We start from the raw sequence: 24,372 nt of genomic DNA, 5'->3' as shown, positions 1-24,372 counted from the left end.
ACTGAGGTGGAGAGAGGAGCGAATTGTCTCATCAAACCAGGTGTGAATGGCTGGCAGGAGGGGAACAGGCGCGCCGAGGCACACCCCAAAAAAATCGATGCCGCGAAACTTATGGGCCTCTATGTGTACACCATATGAGCGGTGCCAATATCATCCCGCTATTGGGAATATATGCATTACGGGCATATCTACAAGTTCATAAATATTGTGAACGGAGGAGGTGTGATGCCATCAGACGCGTTTTGTGTGGTATTTTGGATATTTACTAGAGGAAAAGGAGTGAAATTTGTCCCTAGTCGCCCTTCTTTGTGACCAGATCTAGAGATAATAAAACGCTGAATAGAAAATATGATTTTCCTTACATGATTATTAAGATCACCTGAAAGTGATGGATGATTCTCTTAGAAGAGAACCCAATTCTTACGTGATTGTTCTGGGTGAGGATACCTTTTTAGGAGAGTTGAGATAAATGAGTGGCTTATCTAGGGTATAAACATAGGGATTAGATATGTCCTCCTTTCTGCCCCCCTTTCAATGGTCGAGACAATGCGAATCTCTTCTGTTATTATGTTATCCATTCATCAATCTAAGTCGTTTTTGCGGCCATATTTCCCAGTTGGTACATTAAGTCATTTAACCCTATATCCACATCTCTCGCACAGTTAATTCGTCCCTTTGGATTGTACTGTCGGTATCAATATATTCCTCTTTTATCTACGGTTCTTACAGTGCTGCACAATATCAACCGTTCAATACAACTATGCTTTTTGTCCTTTAAATCAATCATTTATGATTCAGCGTGGTCCCTGAAACAGTTTTTGTGTCTCGACCAGTGACTCTTTCTTTTCATCTTTCTGCTTCTCCTTCATCAGGATCAAGATATTACCATCACTCCCTTCCCGCACTGTAAGCTGGATGTATTATGTTTAGATCAACCCATTTCTTAACTTGATCTCTAAATGGAAAATACAATTTTGCTCTAATTATTCTTTCTCATGATGAAACTATCGCATCCTCTCTTCTCATGACTAGTCACTCTGAGTCAGTGCGATCATCAGTACGTTCTGGTACCCAGCCTGTATCCCCAAGCGTTATCCACAGAGGAGTGTTTCCTCAGACGATTCGGCAGCCAAATTGAGCAGTTAGTGTGACGTTTATCTGGCACGGGACCGGCGGAGGATTAATTCCACCGGCTGCGCAATCAGGGATGGGTCAGAGGTCACCTCTTCACGCCTCCGTTCCTGAGGGGGCTGCGAGATTTGGAGAGGCTCACGCGTGGCCGCCCTGTTCTACCGGCAGTCGCCAGGAGGTTAACGATGGGGGTAGGAAGGCAGACTCGGCTGGTCCTGTTGGTGCTGTGTGTGGGAGCCTTGTGGTCGGGCCCGTCTCAGGGGACACCGCACCGCAAGGATCCCCCCGACGGGCGCGGGGAGAGGGAGGCCCGCCCGGCTGGCAGGGGAGACCCGGTCGGCAGATCGGACAGGCAGGACCGGGCGCTGTGGGACGTGGTGGAGGCGCTGGAGTGGACCGTGGACTTCTTCCGGCGGTCTTACCGGGACATCAACCTGGACGGACTGTACGGGCTTAGGATAGCGGAAGGTCAGTTGTAGATTCAGTATTTGGGAATAAGAGATAAAGTTTATATTGCCTTAGTTGTATGACTAATACCAACCTTTTCATGATGCATCATTGCATTTTACACCAACAGTGGAAGCTGATGTCTTTCGACTTGATTTTGAAGCTCTCGATTAATTTAAATAAGAGATACGGCACGGATTGAGATTTGCCATATTACTCTGTGCCAATCCATTTTAACCTTTATCGCCCCAATGATAGTGACTGTTATGAACCCATTATATCACTAAAGGCTGCAACTCGCCACCTCGGCCTGATTTACGAATGGAATATGGCCACTTTCTGTGGCAACAATAACTGCGGGTCGTTCTGTAGGTTGTTACATTGATCTACTGTCAGAACAATCGCCGGAACAATTTGTTACCAAGTCCCATTGTGGCAATCTGTCCGTCCGCTTACAGACCCTATATTTATATGGCGCAGGCCGCCACCTGCAAATACCTGCACATCGTTACAGGTGTGTAATGGCCTGAACACACCTCTAGTTGCCTGACTCCGATATTCCAGACATGAGACTCATTAAGTAGCATTGACGTCTATGAGATACATAAGGTTACCAGCTAGCTGCCACCTGCAAAATACTCGCTACTTGTTACAGGTGTGCGCAGGTATGAACACTCCTTTACTTCTCTGACTCCGATTTTCACACAAGTGAGAATCAATAAGTAACATCGAGGTCTTAGGAGATAAATAAGGTAAAATTCTAGCTGCTACCTGGGAAATACCTGCATATTGTTACAGGTACAGGTGCGTGCTGGCTTGAACACACCTTTACTTGTCTGACTCTGATTTCCACACATAAGAATCGATGAGTAACATCGGGGTCTTAGGAGATAAATAAGGTTACCCTAGACCCGTGCCATTAATTTTCATTACGCCACAGGTTTAGATCAAACTGTAACAGTTTATTAGTGACAGATTAGAACTGCAGGTCGCGCCTCGATCGGTCCTACAGCCGCCAGGAGAGCCCCCAAAGCCTCCCCCAGCACCGTTCAGTTACCGCCGGTATCGGTGTATCGACGTTATCGGTTTCCAGGTTCGCCATCGCGGTGACATCGGCCATCTGTAACCCTGTCCCGGCGCTGCTGTTCATCGGCGCGCGGAGATTGGGGGGAAGTGCAATTGGCTCCGACATCTGTCCGTGACCCCGAGTCAAGCCGGAAGTTCAATTATTCGGACAGGCCGGAGAGACAGCCGCAGTATCAGACCGTACAACCTGCATTAATGGACAGAGTTGGCATAAGATGAAAGTGTTCGCGGCTTCCAGTTGACAATAGCTTGGAAAATGTTCATGTAAAATCTCATTGATTTTGTAGGAATTGCCTGATTGTTGAACTCGGACAGGTCGAAAGAGACAGCCGCATGATCTGAGTACAAGAACCTACAACCTTCATTCATGTTAACCGGCAGCAAGGACAGATTTGTACCGGAAAGAAGGACAGGAAACAAGGACCAAAAATCAGTCATCGGACAAATGAAATATCACTAGATTGGGGGGAAGCGCAATTGGCACGTGACCATGAGTCAATCCGGAAGTTCAATTATTCGGACAGGCCAGAGAGACAGACGCAGTACTAGACCGTACAACTTGCATTTAATATGTTAACTAACAGGACAGATTTGTACCGGAAAGAAAGACCAGAAATTTGTCATAAGACAAATGATATATCACTAGATTTGAGAGAAGCGCAATTGGCCGGTGACCCTGAGTCAATCCAGAAGTTCAATTATTCGGACAGGCCTGAGAAACAGACGCAGTAATAAGGCCATACAGCCTGCATTCATGTTAACCGGCAGGACAGATTTGTACCGGAGAGAAGGACCAAAAATCAGTCACCAAAGAACGTTATTGAAAGATAAAAGTGCTCATGGCATCCTGTTAACCAAACGCTTAGAAAATGGTCATGTGAAAGCTCATTGATTTTGTAGGTATTACCTCATTGTTGAACTCGGTCAGACCGAAAGAGACAACCTCAGTGCCAGGCCGTACAACCTGCATTGATTGTAACCGACAGGAAAGATCTGTACCAAAGAGAAGGGCCAAAAATCGGAGAAATGAAATATCACTAGATTGGAGGAAGGGCAATTGGCCCGTAACCCTGAGTCAATCCGGAAGTTCAATTATTCGGACAGGCCGGAGAGACAGTCGCACTGTCAGACCGCCCAACCTGCATTCATGTTAACTAACAGGACAGATTTGTACCGGAAAGAAAGACCAGAAATTTGTCATAAGACAAATGATATATCACTAGATTTGAGAGAAGCGCAATTGGCCGGTGACCCTGAGTCAATCCAGAAGTTCAATTATTCGGACAGGCCTGAGACACAGACGCAGTAATAAGGCCATACAGCCTGCATTCATGTTAACCGGCAGGACAGATTTGTACCGGAGAGAAGGACCAAAAATAGGACAAATGGAATATCACTAGATTGGAGGAAGGGCAATTGGCCCGTAACCCAGAAGTTCAATTATTCGGACAGGCCAGAGAGACAGACGCCAACCTGCATTCATGTTAACCGGCAGGACAAATTTGTACTGGAGAGATAACCAGAAATCAGTAATCAGACAACCTTTGTAAAAGATAAAAGTGTTCGCGGCTTCCAGTTGACAAAACGCTTAGAAAATGGTCATGTGAATGCTCATTGATTTTGTAGGTATGATCTTATTGTTTAATTCGGTCAGACCGAAAGAGAAAGCCTCACCGCCAGACCGTACAACTTGCATTAATGTAAACAATCAGCACAGATTTGTACAGCACAAAGACAAGAAATCATCAGAAAAAAATGGCACAGAATTCAAGTCTTCGCAGTATCCAGTTGACAAAAAAGCTTGTAAAATGGTCATGTTTTCAGCTCATTGATTTTGGAGGTGTTATCTGATTGTTGAACTCGTTAATAGACACCCATTCCGTTCTTCGCTGATTGCTCTGCGCTCTTGTAGATCCCGCGGGGAATTCGGCGGACACGTCTGGGAATTAGTTGCGATATTAACAAAATTCGGTCATTATTGCCTTGAATTATCAGTGAAATGAAGGAAAACTCAGCTTACTCGCTGGGGAATCGAAAGTGGTGCGTAGCTTTTTAGAGCAGTTTCTAATTACAGCATGCTGTCTTAAACACACCATTAATGATTTAAGCGGCGCACATAAATATGAAGCGATATTAACTAAATTTGGTAATTATTGCTCTGAATTAGCAATGAAATGAAGGAAAACGCAGTTTACGCGCGGGGGAATCGAAAGTGGTGCATGGAGCGGTAGGCTTTTAGAGCAGTTTCTACATTTTTATGTAATTACAGCATGCTGTCTTAAACACACCATTAATGATTTAAGCGGCGCGCATGAATATGAAGTTCCAGGGATCGCGCTTGGGTGAATCAATAGCACCAGGTCTTCCCGCTCTCGTTTCTTCGCGTGAAAGATCAATGGGCGTTGTTGCTTCGGCAAGCGGAAAAATTAGGACAATGGAACATCTTGTATCGAGTGTAATGGATATAAAGTGTTCAGTCGGCACTGCAGGTCTCGGCGATGCCTAGCTAGTTCGACCTACATTTCTTTGTTGGGAAATGAGAGTGCTGTTGTGTATGTGTATTTAATCCCTGAAGGAACGGAAGGGATCGGGGAAAGCAAACACCAATTACAGTGTTGTTTTCTCCCAGGAAGTGAACATCGATCCCAGCAGTGTCATCGATCACTATTCTCTCACAACATTGTCTGCCAAGTTTCCTCATATGCCAGGTGCTTGAACTCTCTCGTTTTTAAAGAATTGATCTTTTTGACAAGAATGGCTGCAATGGCCCAGTGGTTACAGTTTTCGCCTATCATTGCATTTTGAAGGCCGGTACGATCCCCTGGCAAGTCATGGTAAAGAATTAAAAATTGCAAAATTGCCATCGTCATAATTAAGACATTATCGTATTGAAGAAGCATAGACACTAGGATGATATCCAGTAGTTAGCACTTAATTCTCAGTATTCATATGCCATCGCTGCATTCTCTGCTTAGCATTCAGCATTTAGGTACAGTATGATTAAACACACGCCACTAACAGTGGATCAGTCCCTACTGGAGTGATTGCACGTGGTTGTGTGGCCCAAGGGCTTATAAAACGGAGATGGGCACCGCCCTATGCACTATCTGACGTGGGAATATTGCTTTCGTGGAATGTAGTACTTGCAAGCCTCAAAATGGTACAAGTAGAATCGTTTACTTCTAAATAACGTAAACCTCCCCACCGAGAAACATTCACGAATGCCCCCTTATTTCCAGAATAGTAATAGCCCGCCCGTGGATATTACAGGAAGCGGATGATGCCAGGTAACTGCACCACTGGGAGTTCAGTGATGTATGCACCAATAGAGATGTCTTCATCATATATCTGATAATAGAACATAAACACATTTGAATCGGTAAGTAAATGTAGGTTGCCGTGTTCGCTACACTTTGCCCTCTACAAAAGAAACATGTTAAACATTCGCTTCCCCATTGGGCGTCTTTGTTTGCCAAAAGCTATCCTTCCGTTTACTTTATACGCGAAAGATGGATCGCCTTATCTTTTTGTGGGCACCAGATCGATAAGTGCCAAGGCGTATTATAAAGACACAATATTCACAACTACTCAAGCCCAGAAACATCAATGATTTCGACACGGGTACAATTTCGTCAGTTTTATATGGCACAGGGTTATTTTAGACGCTGTCGGGACGAATTTATCTTTAATTCACCTGGGTATTAGTTTATCACGTTACTTTTATCACTGGTGCTCTTGATAGAGGGCTATATCTTATGCCGTTGGTACGATTTTATTATTCGTTATCTTGGTAAGGGTTTATTCTCGGTACGTATATAAATAGCGTTTTCTTTCAGATTGATCGTGAACTAGTGCCCTTGCGGTGGGTTTGCGGTTAATGCTTTGGGTTACCGTTATCCCTGGTACTTTTGGTGTGTTTTTTTGCTATGAGTATATTTGATAGTAGTCTACCATTGTGCAATTGAGAGCTTTTTACAAAGCTTTCTCATGGTTTTTAATCAACATTTAAATCATCATTATCATATGTTTTTATCGTTTTTACCAGCACCCCGGTACATGTAATTTTTGCTTCCCTCAAATGAAGGCTCTCTTTGAAGTAGCTGCAGACGATGACTATGGCCTGTCCTTGGTGCTGAACATCATTTGCAGACCTCTATATCGTTTCATGCAGGGGTGTTTATAGACCTGTCCTTGGTGCTGAACATCCTCTACAGCGTTTATGTTGCACACCGCAATGGCTAACTGCTCGTTATGCAGCCATGTTGACTATAGAAACTACATTGCAGCTTGTATAAACGTCCTCAGGCGCACCTGACTACCCTCCACTTTTTTTATTGCCCCTGGGAAACCCCTACAGGTCGAAGGTATCGTCTAATATCCGTTACGAGATGAACCAATTTTTCAAAGGGATTTTAATCAGCGAGGCAACTCTGTCAGAAGATATACTCGTGGAACTGCATGTAAACCCTATGGATACCGTCTAATAAGAAAAGTAGAAAATAAACGATGTTAGCAGGTAAAGTGGTCTTATTTTCCCGATTAACGCCATAAAGTTTACAGCGTAGGGCTGTGGTCTGCCCCATGAATGACGGAAGATGGTATTTTAAGTTTACTGCGATCGTAAATAGCAATCCAATGCCGAGTAGGCCGGTCAAAACACTATACATTAATGAACAAGTCGTTATCAAAAAGAAAATACCGTTGAAGATGTCACTTGTACGGCTGGAGGATAGCAGTAAAAAGCGAAATTTGAAGACAAAAAAAGGGAAACTTTTACCAAATGACACAATCACAAGAAACCACAGCACTAGTCTATATCTGATATTGATTCGTATGATCTATTTGCTAATTTATTGTTCAAAACATAAACAGAAATTATACGAGGAATATATGAATACAGCTAAGTAAGTTATTAACTTTTCATGTTCAAGCAATCTACTGGACGGAGACGATTAAGGCTCTACATCGTATGGAGGTGCTAGAGTAGGATTAAAAAGTCCTGTTAAATGGCTTTCTTATCAGTTGTTGGTGTTGGCACATTTCGGCAGAGTGCTTAATCTTGTTACTACACCCCTGCATTGCTGGGCCTGCACCAGATTACTTGGCGGGGAAGCGCGGGGGTGGCTACAAATCCGGTTTGGGCGTGAAACACTCCCGACGAAGTTTTAAGTCTTAGTCAAGTTGTTATGAGTTTTTCCACCATCTTATTGGCTGGCAAGTTAAATGGTTGACCTCTCCATGATTAAGATATCATCTTATAATGTGTAGTAATAAAATTGTGTTGTGCCAGGTTGTAGTCGTTAAACACGAATAAGTACTTAATCGTCAAGAGTTTGATTCAAATTCAATTGCAAATGTGCTAAAAGGGAAAGCATTCACTGTTAATAACGCTCGATAGGTTTAAATTTTTCGCGGCTCTACATATAAGCTAAGTATCTTTGACTGTTTTTTTTTTTTTTTGAATTACAAAAGTACTTTTTGTGTGCATTACTTTGTCCTGGTCTGCATTTGGCTGCCTGGCAGAGATTGACTAAGAGAAGAAAAGGAAATCAAATTCTATTATCCCCCCATTGCGTTTTAGCACCAGATACCCAATCTGACAGTGTGACCACTTTTGATATTGGATGATTACATGATTAAGTTATAAGGCATACATTTAACAAATGAAGACTGAAAAAAATCAATACATTGTAGCACTGCAACGAACAGGGAAGCTGATGTCCTCTAATGCTGGTACAGAATATGATATATGTGACATGGCATATATAGCGACCCGTGTGTAACTGCAAGTGATACAGATCTAATGAAATGGCGACATAGAAGTATTACACAGCACTGGTATCAGTTTATTTCGGCGTTATTTCACGACTTATTCGCCTCCAGATTTGTCTATCTTAGCCTCATTTGCAGACGTCATGTAGGTCTTTTTTAAACTTGTTATTGTTGTAGGGCTGATTATTAACATAGGTTAAGGTTGTCTAATTCCACAAGATGATAGGGAGTTACCGCGTAGCCCATGCTGAAAATTTGAACCAGCGCTTCCCCGCAAAAAATTCAGCCCAACAGGATGTCTGCGAAGGAGGCTAGGCCTGCCTGGTTCCTCTCACCCGCCGGTCGTAAATTCCATTCGTTGTCCTAACACGACAATTTACTTTACTTGTCGCTGCTAACGAGATATTGGGGAGGCGGAAATGAATTTTCTGACGCAAAGCACACTGTATATTGCATTGAGAGCAATTTACAAATGGCAATAAAGAGGACCATCTCTCCTGCACAAATCGTTTTCAGACAGCTCGCTTGGCCAGTCAACATGAAATGCTCACCAATCTGTTTGCTGAGGTACTTACAGTGGGAAGCTGGTCAGTCGGATAGTGGTAGAACCTGACACCGTAAAAACGGGGACTGTAAAAGCACTGAATAATGCATGGGGCTGTCTGGAAAAGCCCTCGTGTAGTAAAGGGATTACGGGCCGAGGTAGCCACACACTGATGAGTAAGTTTATAAAAATAGAGGCTTTGGCTGCGATGTCTTGGATGTCAAGGCTAAACTAAGTTTATAGCCGTTTTACGTCGACAATGTTTACCGTGCAGTCTATGAAATGCGCTGCCAATGTTATATAGTTTTTATTAGGAAGCCAACTAGATAATGGTATTACCGGATGGGAACCAGTATACAACTGGGTTCTTTCGACCTCAGAAGCAACGGAACATTCGATTGTCTCTGTCAGATGTAAGTTTATAAATGCCTCTAACATTGCATTTCATAGACTGCTCGGTATTTTGAGGCGTTGGCTGCCATGTCTAGGATGTCAGGGCGTAACTGAATTTAAAGTGGTTTTGCGTCGACTAGGTTTAACGTGCAGTCTATGAAATGCAATCACAATGTTATATAGTTTTTATTAGGAAGCCAACTAGATAATGGTATTACCGAATGGGAAATTTCAATCTCAGAAACCACAGTGCATTCGCTTTTCTGTGTCAGCTAGTACGTTTATAAAATCGAGGCTTTGGCTGCGATGTCTATGATGTCAGGTCTAAACTGAGTTTATAGCGGTTTTGTGTCGACTATGTTTACTACTGCTTTGTGCCGTGCAGTCTATGAAATTCAATATCAGATCTTTTTATTAGAAAGCCAACTAGGTAATGGAATGTGCAACTGGGTTTCTCTCAACCTTGGAATCAACGGCACATATGATTGGCTATAACGTTCTCTATGTAGCTGTTATAACGACTCTGGTTTAAGTTATCTAATGAGGAATATCCACAGTACTTCATCATCATCATCTTCGCCGCATATCAGTAGTCTATGTTACTCAGGTTGTAAGATAGTTCTAGGAAACAACGAATTTTATAAACATCCATTGCAAATGTGGCTCAATAACTTTGGTAATTGTAATTATTCTTTTTTTTCGTTTCTGGAACAGTGTAAGACACCTAGTATTACGTTCACCATGGAGTTCGATCAACTATAGGCTGTCCACCCAAACAAACAATATGGAAAGCTACGTACATGTAAGAACCAGCTCTTCATGTCGGCTGGAGGCCAGAGCTTTACGGTCGCTGACCTCCCATGTACTGTCGTGGTGGAAATGGTGTATTTGGAGTAATGGAAGATGTTCAAATTAGAGGCTTTCCAGTCAATCAGAATGGCTCGCACTGTTAGCTAAGTGTGTTGGAAAACACACCGGTTTTTAGGTCAGGCAAATGTCAGACTAACAACTTTGTGTCGTCCATTTGCAATTGACCAATTGACAAATCGTGTCCTGTTTTATCAAGTGTCCAATCTGTGCCAAGATTTCTCTATGCAATAAAGCTTCTACGGCTACGGCAACGCTATGTGTTTTTCTGGGACAGAAGCTGCTTGAACAAATGACCCAATGTGGTGATGTTTGATTCATTGCACTGATTTACCTCTCTACAAGAAACATAGTATGTAAAGTTAAAGTGCTGGCCTTTTATGCAGGTCTGTTATTCGACGGTGTTGAGTGATGGCTGCTATTTCAAAAAGGTTTGCCTAATGGACATGGGTCTTAGATTACCTTATTGGAACGATTTTTTTAGGTCGTTAAGTGCCCCAGGCTTGTGTCAAAGCATTTAACCGCTATCTCTTTAACATTTGGCACCCACGCAACACTGAACACGACACAAAAGTGCTGACTTTACGTTGAATTCAGCAGACGTCTCATAAAACTTCAACCATCAACCTGCACTTGACTTTGAAATGTTCCTTAAAGTCGACATACATATAGCGTAACGAGCTGCAACAACATTATTTCTTTGACTTGCTTCCAATTGTTTAACTTGAACTCAACTTTAATGGATAAAGAATCCACGAGGTTCGATCTTTAGTGCCAGAATTGTCCAGTTATCTCCTAGTCCAGACTGTCCACGGGAGGACAGGTCGGTGATTTTTCCAGATGACCTGCTTCATCATATAAGCTTTCAAATACCTTATCGATCTTTATCGGCTTCGTGCAGACTCTTTAATTGATTCACGTGATGGCTTAGAGGTACAGAAGCTCGAATGTACAAAGATCTTCCCTAATGTACATTTGAGACATGAAAGGTTAGAGTTAGCAGGGCTAAATTTCGTCTTGCGAGGTTGTCGCTCTACGAACGTCGGAGGCTTTGATGAGGATACAACCTGGCAGATCAAACTTCCTCTGGTAACTCGTCAGGTCCCTAAAGCAACGGAATGAATGTATGACCTTCAAATATTGATGGTTCCAAAATGGCGGTATGGTTTATTGATGGAATCAGTGGCGACACATGACCTTAGTAATTAACCGGGTTGATCCGGACCGGTGATCGGAAATGACGAGTGGAGATGATAAGGGCACCGTCAGGAGAGAACACGTGACGGGACATTGAGGATGAGTTACGGCACGAGAACGCCAAATAAAAAACAAACTCATGCATACAGATTGATGCATTGATATAAACCGGTGATATAAATTCGTCATGCATACTACATACATTTATAGTACATACAAACTAGCAAACGATATCATATAACAACAAAAAATAACCAGACATTTTAGAAACGTTTTTGCATGGTGCAGCTGAAAGATCGTGGTGAAAGCTTCGAGCCATTTGCTTCATTTTCACAAACAATTAAACTCAACACCCCGCTCAAATCCCCGGAGAAGGCGTAAATGGAGTCTCAGGTGTTGGAAGCCGACACCCCTGCAGGGTGCAGGGTTTCATTATGGATGCCCTTCTAGAAGGCTTTCCTGCCACAGATGGTATGCACTTACGGTACGACGGTAAGGATAGTGTCACGACTCAGCAAAATGGACAGTTATACATGTGCAATGACCTATTTGGTCAGCCAATACAGAAGAGGTATATATGTAATTGGGTGACCTTCTCTAGCATCATGGTTTCAAGTGGGTCATACTTACACGTTGGTTTTCTTGGTGGAACATGGCTCGTGAATTGGACCACAATGAGAGTACAGACCCACCCCTATGTGCCTTGGGCAAAACCTATTCGTTTTATCTATTCCTATGGCTAACTCTCAAGAAGAGCCTTTGAATAGATAGGTAAAAGTTGTTGCATGTCCTTCAAAGCGACAACATTAAAACAAAAGATGTAAGAAAGACGATGAGTGAAAAAAAATGCAAAATAACCAATTTCTGCTGCCTTTTTCAAGGTCTCCAATGTCAAAACACATACTTTCATGTCTCTGATGTGGCAGAACGCGGAGAGATGTCCATGAATATAAAAACATTGCAAACAGTCAAGGCCTGTACCTAGCATTTTACTGGTAACCTTGGCGGTTGACCAATAACTGTAAATAGGACGCCACGTCGTGGCTTAGACCTTCAAGGCACTTTGCAGTTGTGTAAAATATATAGGATTAGGTTGCGTACAATAACGTAAAATAGACCGTGTGCATAGACGAGCTGGTTTACGATATTAGTTCATGAAATCATCTGGTGCCATGAATAGGTAAAATGGTCCCCTGGGAAGTGATAGACTATAAAAACTGCTGCTACCCTAACTCAGATGTAAAGGTAGACTCTCACCGCACTTGCGTCAAGCTTGCGTCACTACGGGGTTCGTTCACTGCGTCACTGTTTTGTTATTTTCTCCGATAAGTTCACTGCGTCACTGTTTTGTTATTTTCTCCGATTTTCTATGATTTATATATTGTGTAATACATAAAAGTTTTACTTAAAAGGCGACAAAATACACAAAAAGTGTACACAGAAAGTTCTTTCTTTATCTCTGAAAATCTTTCGAACCACGCAGTGACGCAAGTGTGACGCAGGTGCGTTGAGAATGCACCTTAAAGATCCGAAATAATACTGGTGCCGTGGCGCAAGCGCCTCGGAGAAGTTACAGTAGAAGTGGTAAGAAAAAAAAAGAACCCATTGTAGCTTGAGGACACCGTCTCCAAGCATATCCAATGGTGCCATAAGATAGTATCAAATCTAGCAAAGGAGTATAGCCTGCCAAAGGAAGTCAAACAGGCTCCCTGTTTCAGTGACGGCAGATACCTGGTGCCTGTTTTACTCCCTTTGGCCGGCTTGGCTTGGCCATCTTATGGCACAGTTGGATCTGCTTGTTGCATCGTTGTTTGAATATGTCTGTACTATTGATCGCCATGTCCCACTCTTGAAATGGTTCTTCTGATGGAAACAATGTTCCAGCCGCCGTGTGCATGGCAGGTAATGTGTTTCGCGTGTGCGGATGGGATTGTAGCTGTCACCACGCAGCAATTTGTCGGACAATTTCATCCACGCGTCCGGGAGAGACGATTCTTGCTTTCTGCAATTTGGAGTCACTCAACCGATCAAGGCGTTAGTGGGTCGGACAGCTGTGCTATGGAATGCAAACGTTCTGAGTAAGGCGGTGGAACATTCTAGCACTAATGTCATCATGAACACATTGATAAAAACTCAATCAAGAAAAGCCTGTAATTCAATAAAGTTTTATGTGAATTATATATTACTGCAAATAACATTATGGGGAATCGATGGGTAGTAGGTTTACTTTAAGTCATTACGACAAACGCCTTCGTTGCTGGAATTTGATTTGTTTCTGGCAAGTTTTCCACACGTGCTAAGCGATTCAAATTAATGTCTGAGGCCCGGAGTCCGGCAGCAATTGTAAGAAGTTACATAAGGAGTCTCCGATGGTATCTTAGATGTTTTCAAAGTTCCCATCGGCACAATTCAAGCGATTCAAATCAATTTCTGCTTCTTACTTGAGGCCTGGAGTCTGGCAACAATGGTAATATGTTACATAAGACGTCTCAGATGGTATCTTAGATTTCCATCAGCTCGAAGACGCCCAGTGATATGAACCAGAAGCGTCACGCCGTCAGCTCACATTATGGTACGTCTAAGGAGAAAAATAGATGACGTGATGTTCATATGGAATCCTCCCCCTCGCGGGTAATATCCTCCGGCGGAACTAAATAATAGATGCCCCGAAGCAAATTCTCATGGAAGGAACATTGGGAGAAGGTCTATTTTTAGTTTATGTCTCCTTAGGCCATTTCGTGGCAATAGAAATGGTAGATATGATGCTGATAAGGACAGAAATAAGCCTAGACCTGCAGTTAGGCACATAGCGAAACTTCGTCGTTTAAATATAGCGTTTTTGAAAAATTCAGGCGTGAATGTATAGTTCACCTTTGATTTAAAACTTTTTAATGGCAAGGGAAAATACATTGTATTGAAGCTGTGAGCGATGTGCAAGCTTGCAGCAAAATGTAGATAGCACGCCAGGTGTACGATAGGTCATGCCTGTTGACTGCCGAAACAAAAAAGATGATTGTTAGAGTAGTTCCCTTGATAGCCTTTCTGAGTGAATACCCGGGGATCAGGTGGGTTTGCTGTGAGGAGGGGGAACTATACAGTCGGTTTGTGCTCCGGGCAGAGTTCAAAAGGTGATAACCTTCTCCTCGTGTCAAACAGAGGACAACGTAACCGATCAGCTTCGAATTCTCATCCGTACAATTAGAAAAGGCTGATAGCAAAATTCTTCCTGTTGCATAACGTCACTTATGTTGAGGTGCTCACCTAACAATGCTATTACAATGGAAGTTACAGACCTTTGTTATTAAAAAAATTGCAAGTAATCAAGATGTTATCTGTATGATGTTAACACACGCCGTTTAAACAAACCCTTTGTGACAATGCACCCTTCTTTGTGCCATGTGAATAAATATAGCAGGTTTAAGATATCAGGACTGGAGATTTCTGCTGTCACCAGTACCTACTACCACAAGATGACTGAGTCAGACATTCGTCACGAGTCCCAACTTATCTAGGATTATGAACGGCTTTGAGATACTAGCTTTGGTAACTAGCTGCGGATGACGTACCAGTGAAAGGTCATGTTCGTCGTGCTGCGAGCTCATCTGTAACCCACAGTAATCAAACGCAGTCCTGAGTTCGTGACTCTTGTCGAACTTACGTCACACAGGGGACTGGGAGCTCTGCCAAAAACAAATCATCTTGGCCAACAAAAGAGTAGTAAATGCTTCACGCTGATGGCATCACGGAAGCTGCATCTTAGAGTAAGATGTCGTATAAGCTACCGAGACGTTGCTTCTTATCCTTCATTGGAGCTTTTATCTTTTTATATAGCTACAGTTAAGTTGTCATTGAAAGATCATGTCCACGGAACTGCGACCTTTACTGTAACCGGCAGCAATCAAACAAACTACCGGAAATGCCGGATATCGGGCCTCTTTGCATCTAACAGAGAAACTGCATGGGCGGTCTGCCAACAGATCAACATTATCTAAAAACAAGAAAATGTTAGTACATTTTGCCTGCTCACGGCACACACATTTTAGAACAAGGTGTCAAATACACCTTCGGGGCGTTGCTACTCATTACCTTTCTATTAATGCGTTGGTGTGTTTACTTATAGCTACGTTTGAGTCCTGGGTTCGTGTCTTTGAGTGTAATTACGTCATGTGGGGGAATGGAAGCTCTGCCAACAGATTAAGTTGAGTTAAAATGAAAATAATGGTTGTACATCTTCCATGCTCACGGCACACATCTTAGAGTATCATGGAATTTAAGCCACCGAGGCGTTGCTACATGTCACCTCTCCAACACTTTATTGGAGTGTTTACGTTTATTACATTACCTACAGTTGACTTGCCGGTGTAAGATCATATCAGTGGTACTGGGAACTTGGTCTTATCCTGCAGCAGTCAAACTAACTACCGGAAATCTAGGGTTCGTGCCTTTTGGAGTTGATGGGTCTAACAAGGGACTATGAGGTTTGCCAACAGATCAACTTGGAAGACAAAAGTAGTACATTTTGCATGTACCCGGCAGTAATCAAACTAACTACCGGAAATCTAGGGTTCGTGACTTTTGGAGTACTTACGGCACCCGGAGGACTTGGAGATCTGCCAGAAGATCAACGTTACGGACAAAGGAGGGAAAGGATAGTAAATGTTGCACGCTCACGGAAGTAACATGTACCTTAGAGTAAGATGTCACGTGTGACCAATGGGGTGTATCTGTATACTTCTGTATCGGTTTATTTGCTTTAATTACAACAGCATCAATTGCCTTGTCCGAGATACTGTGAAAAATTATTTAAGTTTTAAAAACGGACAGAAGAAAAAATGATATTGCAGACGGTGTATGTTTATTGCAGACACAATAGGGTGGCATTGCATCTGGCATGTTTTTTTTTTTTCTGCCAATATATGTCAGTTTTACAAGGCATGCCAAAGTTCCTCATTATGTATGTACTAATGTACAAACTTGTGGCTGTATTCACCTCTATTGTAGGGTCACTAAACCATCGTGGTCACTTTTAGTTGGTCCTGGATATCTATTCCGAACTTACCACTGATTTACAATGGCCATTAGGCCTTAGAACCAACTTGGGTGGGTCCTTTGAGTGTCATTGGGAACAATCTACACGGGAAATGGTCTGTCTATAATTACTCAAGTCGTCTGAAAGTTTGTTCTGCGTCTGTCCCAAGCGGATATTGCCCATTTACCAATAGCCGAACTCAGAATGACACTGATCCAAGTTGAGCCCGGAATCAAGTAAGCTGTCACACTTGGTCCTTTGGGTGTCATTGTGGACAATCTTGAATGCAAATAGTCTACCTATAATTGCCCAAGTCGTCCAAAAGTTTGCTCTACATCTGTCCTAAAAGTATTTTGCCCATTTGCCAATAGTCAGAATGACGCAGATCTGAGTTGAGCCCTAGATCAAGTAAGCTGTCACACCGGGAGTGAAACACGGACACCGGCACGCGCGGGGGAGGTCCCAAGGTGGTCACAAATCCGCCTACAGAAGCAGCAAACTCGGGGATAAGCTGTTTTGCGACACTTTAATTATAGGGGCTAAATGCGGTGATCGATCGCACGATGGGAGACAGAGTCGGGCAAACAAAATTGATTATAGCTGACAGCAGCAGAATGAAAACAAAAAGGGAAGAAACATTGACTTCTCTCCTCAAACTTATAAAGCCAACACGTGAAGAAGAAGAAATCATTCCTAAAGGACTTAGCTTCTTACCTTTTCATTGTCTTTTGTTGTTATTTTCTTAGATAATCTGATGAAGCGACTTTCAGAATTCCTAATTTTTGTAGACGCGGAGGATAGACAATAAAAAAAAACCCCACCCACATTCAATTTCTTGGTGGATTTATATATCTCCGACTAATGTTGAGAAAGCACAAGCAAACGAGAGGAGAGGACACCTAGATGCTTTGTGGAACCTATGAGGCATTCTTTAAAGTTCCTGGCAAGTCTATATTAGGTGCTTTACAAACAACAGCATCGAATCTACAGCGAAAGGACATTCAACTACAGGCCAACTGCAATGCACGATGATGCATGGTAAAGGCACATAATGAAATACATCAACGTCAAGGAAAGGAAATTAAAAGCAGCATAATCAAATAGGTGTCATTTTTAATCATCTCCGCATCATATTCATTCAAGTTCACCGTTGAAGAGGTTCATGAGTCACGTATGGATACAGTTACTCCATAATGTCTTCAAGCAATGACTGTTTTTAAAGTTAAGGTACATTTAACTCCAAATTTTCGACGGCTAACAGTCCATTTTGTTCACGGAGAATGACCAAGGAGAATAACTCTCTCACACTCCGTAAAGCAAGATGGACTGTACGCCGTCGAAAATTTGGAGGTAATACTATGCACCTTACTTTTAAAAACTGTCACTGCTTGAAGAACATTTGGAGTAACTTTATTCAAATTCACGCTTTACCCTCATGAGGAATGGAGACCACCACGCTTGCACGAAAGAAAGCTTTTATTTTTGGTCATTGCGGCATAAAACCGTCGACGTCATTCTGAATCATTCTGAAATTTCAAATGCGCCGTCGCGCAGAAGGTGTAAGTGGCCATTAAAGTGTGATACGCATCCATGCAACAAAGGCTTACTCTATAAGTATTAAAAGATTAGTTGTTGTCATCTTGCATTTGTAACTCAAGTAGATACACGCACATTGGCGTCGTGTGTGTCTAAGCTGGTAGAGCGTTCGGCTCCGACTCTAGAAGTCCCTAGTTCGATACACCGTGGGAAAGACACTTTACACAACCTTCCCCAGTTCACCCAGGTGTAAAAATGGGTATCTGACTTCGGTCGGGAAGGCAAAAGAAATACTACCTTTACCTTTTTTCTGTACTGTGTATGTGACACTGTCAATATAAGTTTCTAACTTTAGTGCAGTGTCACATTGTCCTTGTCTGTCCAAAACCTAATAGAAAAATATACACATAACATTTTGATGCCGAATAGAGTAAAGACGTATACTTCAGGAGAACATCATGATTCTCATGGGTAGTATTGATTGAGTGGAATCAAATCTCCTGCACTGCCTGTGAGATTTATCCTACAACTCCCCCGGCACCCCAGTCCATAGCCAGTAATCCCCCAGAATTACCTTGTACCATTCCTGCCGGATGCCAGGCCGCCAGAGCGCGGCGGTAAATCTTTTTGTATCGATGTTTCAGACGGACACAGTCCCACGCGACTGTTGTACGGAACGGACATTGTGACAGTTCAGTTCACATCATCCATAAACAGATGTTTTGATTTTAAAGGATTTTCTTAGGTTTCTTTCATATTTGGAGCTGACGTTTGTCAGAAATGTTTGTGTCGATTCTTAACAATAAAGTCATTTTTGTATTAATCAACATTCACAGTCAGTGGTAAAAGTACTCATTCAGCTGCTAGATCCACCAGTAGATTCACTTCTGAAAATAAAGCCAAACTGACAATTACGTATCAGAGTACATTGAATTAGAATTCAGAATTTGAATTGAGAAGTTCAGAATTTATGAGCAAAGTTTTGTACTATTGAATGGTTCAAGACATAGGGAGGTTCGGTCAAGTTTGAAGTGTCTGTCATACACAGAATAGTGTCCATCAACTGAGACAAATAACACACTATGTTGAATTCAATTTCAACCGAAACGCTACCGACAATGCAGATGTAGAAATAATCAAGTCATAGTACGGAAGTTTCATCCTTGAGTCTGAGCCCTAACATCAGCAACAGTAATCCCCTTCTGGTTCTTCAGAAGCCTTGACCGTCAGGAGTCGGGCATAGTGGAACATATTGAGCTATCACATCCCTGTAGGCAGCCGCAGCCATCCTCTGAAGTTATTCCTCAATAGCCGTGTATGATGGATTGTTATGGAGGTTGGGCCAAGAGCACTTGGCTATTGATTTGTAGATTTGTATATGGAGTTAGCCGTCATGTACATACTGCTGTCACTATGGGAGCAGTAAAATATGCCGAATTTCTACTCTCTGTGTATCGACATAAACTTTGTCATTCACAGTACAACTTACGCTGTACGAATCAAATATTTGTGTATTGCTGGAGATGTGATTCGTTACTTCATGTTTTCTTCACCAAGTCCAAGAGATCGAAAAAAATGATCTAATCTGCATCTGTGTCTATATAGCCGGTATTACCGCCCTTCGTGTAACACACCAGCTCCGCAGCAGCTGGTTATATTACAACAAACGACCTGTCACACCTAACCTTTGCACATCTATCTGCAAATGTTCTTTCAAACTTTCCAGATGAGCCCCTTTTGATTTGATGAATGCTGCAATTATAGTAATCTTATTTTACCATGTCAGACCTCTATTCCTTAGAGAATAGACCAATATTCCTCTTTATCCTGATACCCTGAGAAATACGAGGTCTCTACCATGACCTCTTGGATCTGCTCAAAGTTCTAGTCAATCAAAACATCATGTACAGTACGCCCACGATGTCCAGCTGTGATAGGTAATTTTGTTTCACGGCCGTTGGACAAGTAGTAGGAGACATAATACTCACTGCGATACAGTTGATGATGTCTATGTAACATTGGTGTATATCAAATTTTTTTTTAGGATAGCAGCTTTGCTTCCATATTATGGACCAATATTCAGTTTTATCGTGACAGCTCATTTGGTAGATATGACCAGCAGTTCTAACTAGTCAAAAACATCTTGGTCGGTTCACCCAGGATGTCCAACTGTGAGAGGTGATCTGAGGTCAGAGCTGTTACAGCAACATGCTGTAAAGCTAATGAAGTTGACACAACGAATTTACTTTCCTCCAACCGGCTGTATGTTTTCTTTATAATGATACTTCTAGTTTATCTAGAGAATGGACCCATTTTCAGCTCTCTTTATAGCTCCATGGCAAATGTGACCGATACTATGACCTCTTGGACCTGCTTAAAGTTCCAATTTCTCCAAAGAGTTTATCATGTCAGTTAGTCCATAATGTCAGGTCATACAAGGTCGTACCGTCTCAGGTCACGACCGTTACGGAAACATGCCGTAAAGAAGACAACTGCGCAGCCCAATTCGATCTGTCTGAAAGCCTGAGTACTCAGCAGTTCTACAAGATCACGATAAGATCTTGAGCCGGTTCCAAGTTTCCGGCGACATTGGTACTCACCTTGAGAACCACTGCAATCAAGAGCCAACAATCTAATCTAGTCGGCGCTTGTACTTGTATCGGCCTTTTCATTTCTGACCAGCTTCCGTGTTAATCAACGGACCTTTGGAGAGCTGTAGAATAATGCGGATCTGTCGACAATTTGTGATTAAAAGTCAACAGTCCGTAAGTACAAATACGCGGTTCGGTCAATACCAACTGTACTTGTACGAGCTGTTCTGTGGCAAACACAATTAGAAGGCAACGTTTCTTTTCTATATATTCAAGAGAGATTATTCAACTACATTGAAACCTTCTCGCTTGTATAAGCTGCCAGGCACTTAACGTAGTCCAGAAATAAGAGTAATGTCTTAGTAATCTTTGATTTGTACACTTTGGCAGTGTGTCTAGCACCTCCAAGAAGGTTATACATGCAGGTAATAATACACGCCAAACATAATTATTACCTGGCTGATTTTCGATATGGTCATACGTTTCAGTATCTTCTATCTTTTGTCAGTGACACTACACAAGATTCTTCGATCAGCAAATTTATAAACAGAACTATGAATTGATATGTTATTGAGTTGAAGAAAAATGTTGGATAGTCCGATAGGAAGTTCGAAGCAAAACTAAGTGCTTCAAGGTTTAGCAACCATATGGCGAATGTTGAGTAGAAATACGAGACGGGAAATGCATTAAGCGATAGTATCAGTGCTATACAGATCAATGGCTCCGCTGCAAGTCCATTGCCTGGCTCGGTAAGGGTATTGCTCCCGGGGTTTGATGGGGTTAGGGCTCGTTCATGGCCTAACAGAAGGTACATCATCCATCAAGTCTTACTGGCCAGGAGGGAGAGGTGATCTCCTGAAATCGATGGACCGCTATAAACATCGGTGCAATGGTTTAGCATCCTCCTACGCAGGGACATACAACAGCAAAACCGCCTGTCTGGATGTACTTGGATGTCCCTGCGTAGGAGAATGTGGCGTAGTAGGTAGAGCGTTTGCGTTGCATTCGGTAGGTCGATCCCCGGCCGAGTTATACCAAAGACTTTAAAATCGGTACAATTAATGAATGAATGAATGAATGCTGCTTTCCTGCACTAAGCACCAATGTCAATGAGAAAGACTATGGGAGCTAAACACACACCACTACCCTCCTGCTGTAGTGGCTTACACAAATGTGTGGCCTAAGGGTTACAGAAATGGAGATGGGCGCCACCCCAACGCATCTGTTACAGATGTACATGTATGAGCAACTTTTTAAAACTATAAACACGACACAATTATACTTTATAGTGCAGTTGTGCTTTCGAACTATTTTCTTAGAACCGCTCAATTGGCGTACATCCCCAAGGTATAGCATGAAGGTTTGATGAGATGGCAACGATGTCTTGTCTTATTATCTTGGTTGTCCCGCCAGGCAATGTCAAGTGCTATTTGAGGATTTGTAATGAAAGATTGTCTGCCGTAACTGAAGTCGTTGAGCTCCACTTTACCATGGTTTTGAGTTAAAGATCGCTGAAAAGATGGCTGCAAATAATTGCATGCTGCTAGTTGCGTTTTCATAACTTTACAATTAAATTGACACTATTGGTTGCTTTAATTACATATGTGTAGTTTCAGGCTTGGTAAGGCTTGTATTTGTAGTGAAGATACTCCAGGTTTCTTCAAGATTGAGCCGGATGCTTTTGGATATTATACGGCTGCCAAAAGCTAGACTCAAAGTTTTACTAAAGTGTTATTTAACTTATTATGATATTATATTAATTGAATAGCAAGCGTGAATGAATAAAGAACGTTTTCTTGTGACCATATATGACTTTACTATACTGAGGAGCAGACAACACTGCATTTTATAATTTAAGCCTATTCAGACTGTTTGTATTTGTCAAACTTGGATGGGGGAGTAAAGGCCCACCTCTTCTAACTTCTGTTACTCTTCAACGGATCATCATATGTCATATGACACCCACATCTTCAGAAAATGATGTAGACATAATAGCTAAAGATTTTTAAAAATTTGACGTTATTATAACGTAATATGACAAGAAATCTAATTAAAACCTCAAAAATTCAATCAGACTAAGACCATGACTTAAGGACTGCTGACGCCAGTCCATTCACTGATTAGACCTCAGTCGATGAGTTCAAGGCCACAGGAAATGAAACAGATGGGTTTGTTTTTACTCCATCATTCCTTCTGACTGCAGTTCGCAAGTGACTTAACATGATTACTGTGAGACGTCGTGAACGGTTCGCTGATTAGAATCGATTTTAAAGAGGGGCTTTTCTCGGCCCGTAGATTACTTTGATGTCTCCAGTTATTATGTTATAAACTGCCAGGCCTTAGAGAGGGAGGCCAGGCAACTAACGATGAAATATAATGATGAAAGATCAGAGTTAATATTTTGTAAACTGCTAGGCCTAGAGAGGGGGGACAGTCACCTAAGAATGGAATGAACATGATAGATCAGGGTTCTTTATTTACATCAAATGTTGTATGTACACGATGTATATAGTCACCAACGTGGTATTTTGCCACTGCTTCGAGCACATTTGTTTGATGGATTGATAGTTGCGACAGGAAGATCACGTGAGTGATGCACCCCACAGTAAAACACATACCAACAAGTTTTTATAAGTTCCCTGGCCCTTTTCAAATTAGAATCGTTTCAAGCCAAAATGCCTATGTCACATGACCTGAAAGTGTACGTCAGCAACGAGTCAAAGGTGCCCAGAGAGTTGGTATCGGCCCCCGTCGCAGGGCACTTCACATTCTCTTTCACGTGACATAAGCTTTGGTTCTTAACAACTTGAAAAGTATCAGCGGACTGATTGAACACTTTTTGTTTGATGAATCTATGATATCCTTGTAATGTTGATTTTTTTGTTTACAATTTTACAGCAGTTAACGAGTTTGTGCCTTTTCCAGGGCAGCTCGGGCTGATGCTGGAAGCGGTTGAGGACGGCTCGGTGCACCACACAGTCCGACACGTCATCCACAGGCTTGGGCGCATCAAGGTCAGGATAACGCGCATATCCCATCATGCACTGCACATGCTCAGGTCACGTGATATGGAGTACTTCCGGAAGTTCGAAGCGGTCGTGAAGGAGCCGTTCCTTCTGAGGACTCCTTGGAAATACCTGAGGACAGACGGTGAGGAACAGCGAGAGGAGACCATGACGGAAACATGGTTCCCTGGGAATCTGAGCGACCATTGTCTGGCTGAGGTCACGGGTGGACTTAATTCTGAGAAACACAGGTAATCAATATAAAGTATGCTTAACCTTGCTAATGCTACACAGGGTGTAATCCACTACGTAAGCAGGGCTTGGAAGTGGGTCAAATGTGCCTGGGAGTATGCATCGGACTCCGTCGCCTTGAAGTAATGATTAAAAGACACATCTATATGTATCTATCTACTATATTTGTCCACTATATACCCACCTACTCTTCATATCTGCCTCGGTCTCTCCATATAAAGAGAGAGAAATAAAGAGAGGGCGATAGAGAGAGAAGTGCCGTTCATGTACGTTTGAAAACGTAGTGTTCTGAGGTAAATGTCTTTTTCGAGATGATACACTATGTAAACAACCTGGCAGGGCCAATTCTGGTTTTAAAAGGTATTTTTTTTCAGCCAGTACCATGTGGTAGACGATACCACATTAGCTTGTCACTTCTAGTCCCGACGCGAAAGGTAAACTTTGGTCTGATACCGTCTCTATGCCTGATGGGAGACCCCTTTGCCAAGTCCACGTGACTAATCAATGAACCAGCTACAATCA

The 24,372-nt window shown here is 42.4% G+C and overlaps 1 protein-coding gene across 1 annotated transcript in view; it reads left to right on the top strand.

Annotated features, from left to right (window-relative positions):
• Positions 1-1,124: 1,124 nt before the first annotated feature.
• Positions 1,125-24,372, top strand: part of LOC118421884 (UPF0764 protein C16orf89 homolog) — a 29,037-nt gene continuing 5,789 nt past the window's right edge. The window contains exons 1-2 of the mRNA XM_035829390.1: positions 1,125-1,599; positions 23,519-23,849. Of these exons, the coding sequence (XP_035685283.1) occupies positions 1,317-1,599; positions 23,519-23,849 (614 nt within the window). The 5' untranslated portion in view covers positions 1,125-1,316. The remainder of the gene's footprint in view (positions 1,600-23,518; positions 23,850-24,372) is intronic.

Source organism: Branchiostoma floridae, chromosome 8, assembly GCF_000003815.2.
Source record: "Branchiostoma floridae strain S238N-H82 chromosome 8, Bfl_VNyyK, whole genome shotgun sequence".
In the NCBI taxonomy this organism is placed as follows: domain Eukaryota; kingdom Metazoa; phylum Chordata; class Leptocardii; order Amphioxiformes; family Branchiostomatidae; genus Branchiostoma; species Branchiostoma floridae.
Note: the sequence above shows the minus strand (reverse complement) of the source record. Positions and strands in the feature narration are given on the sequence as shown.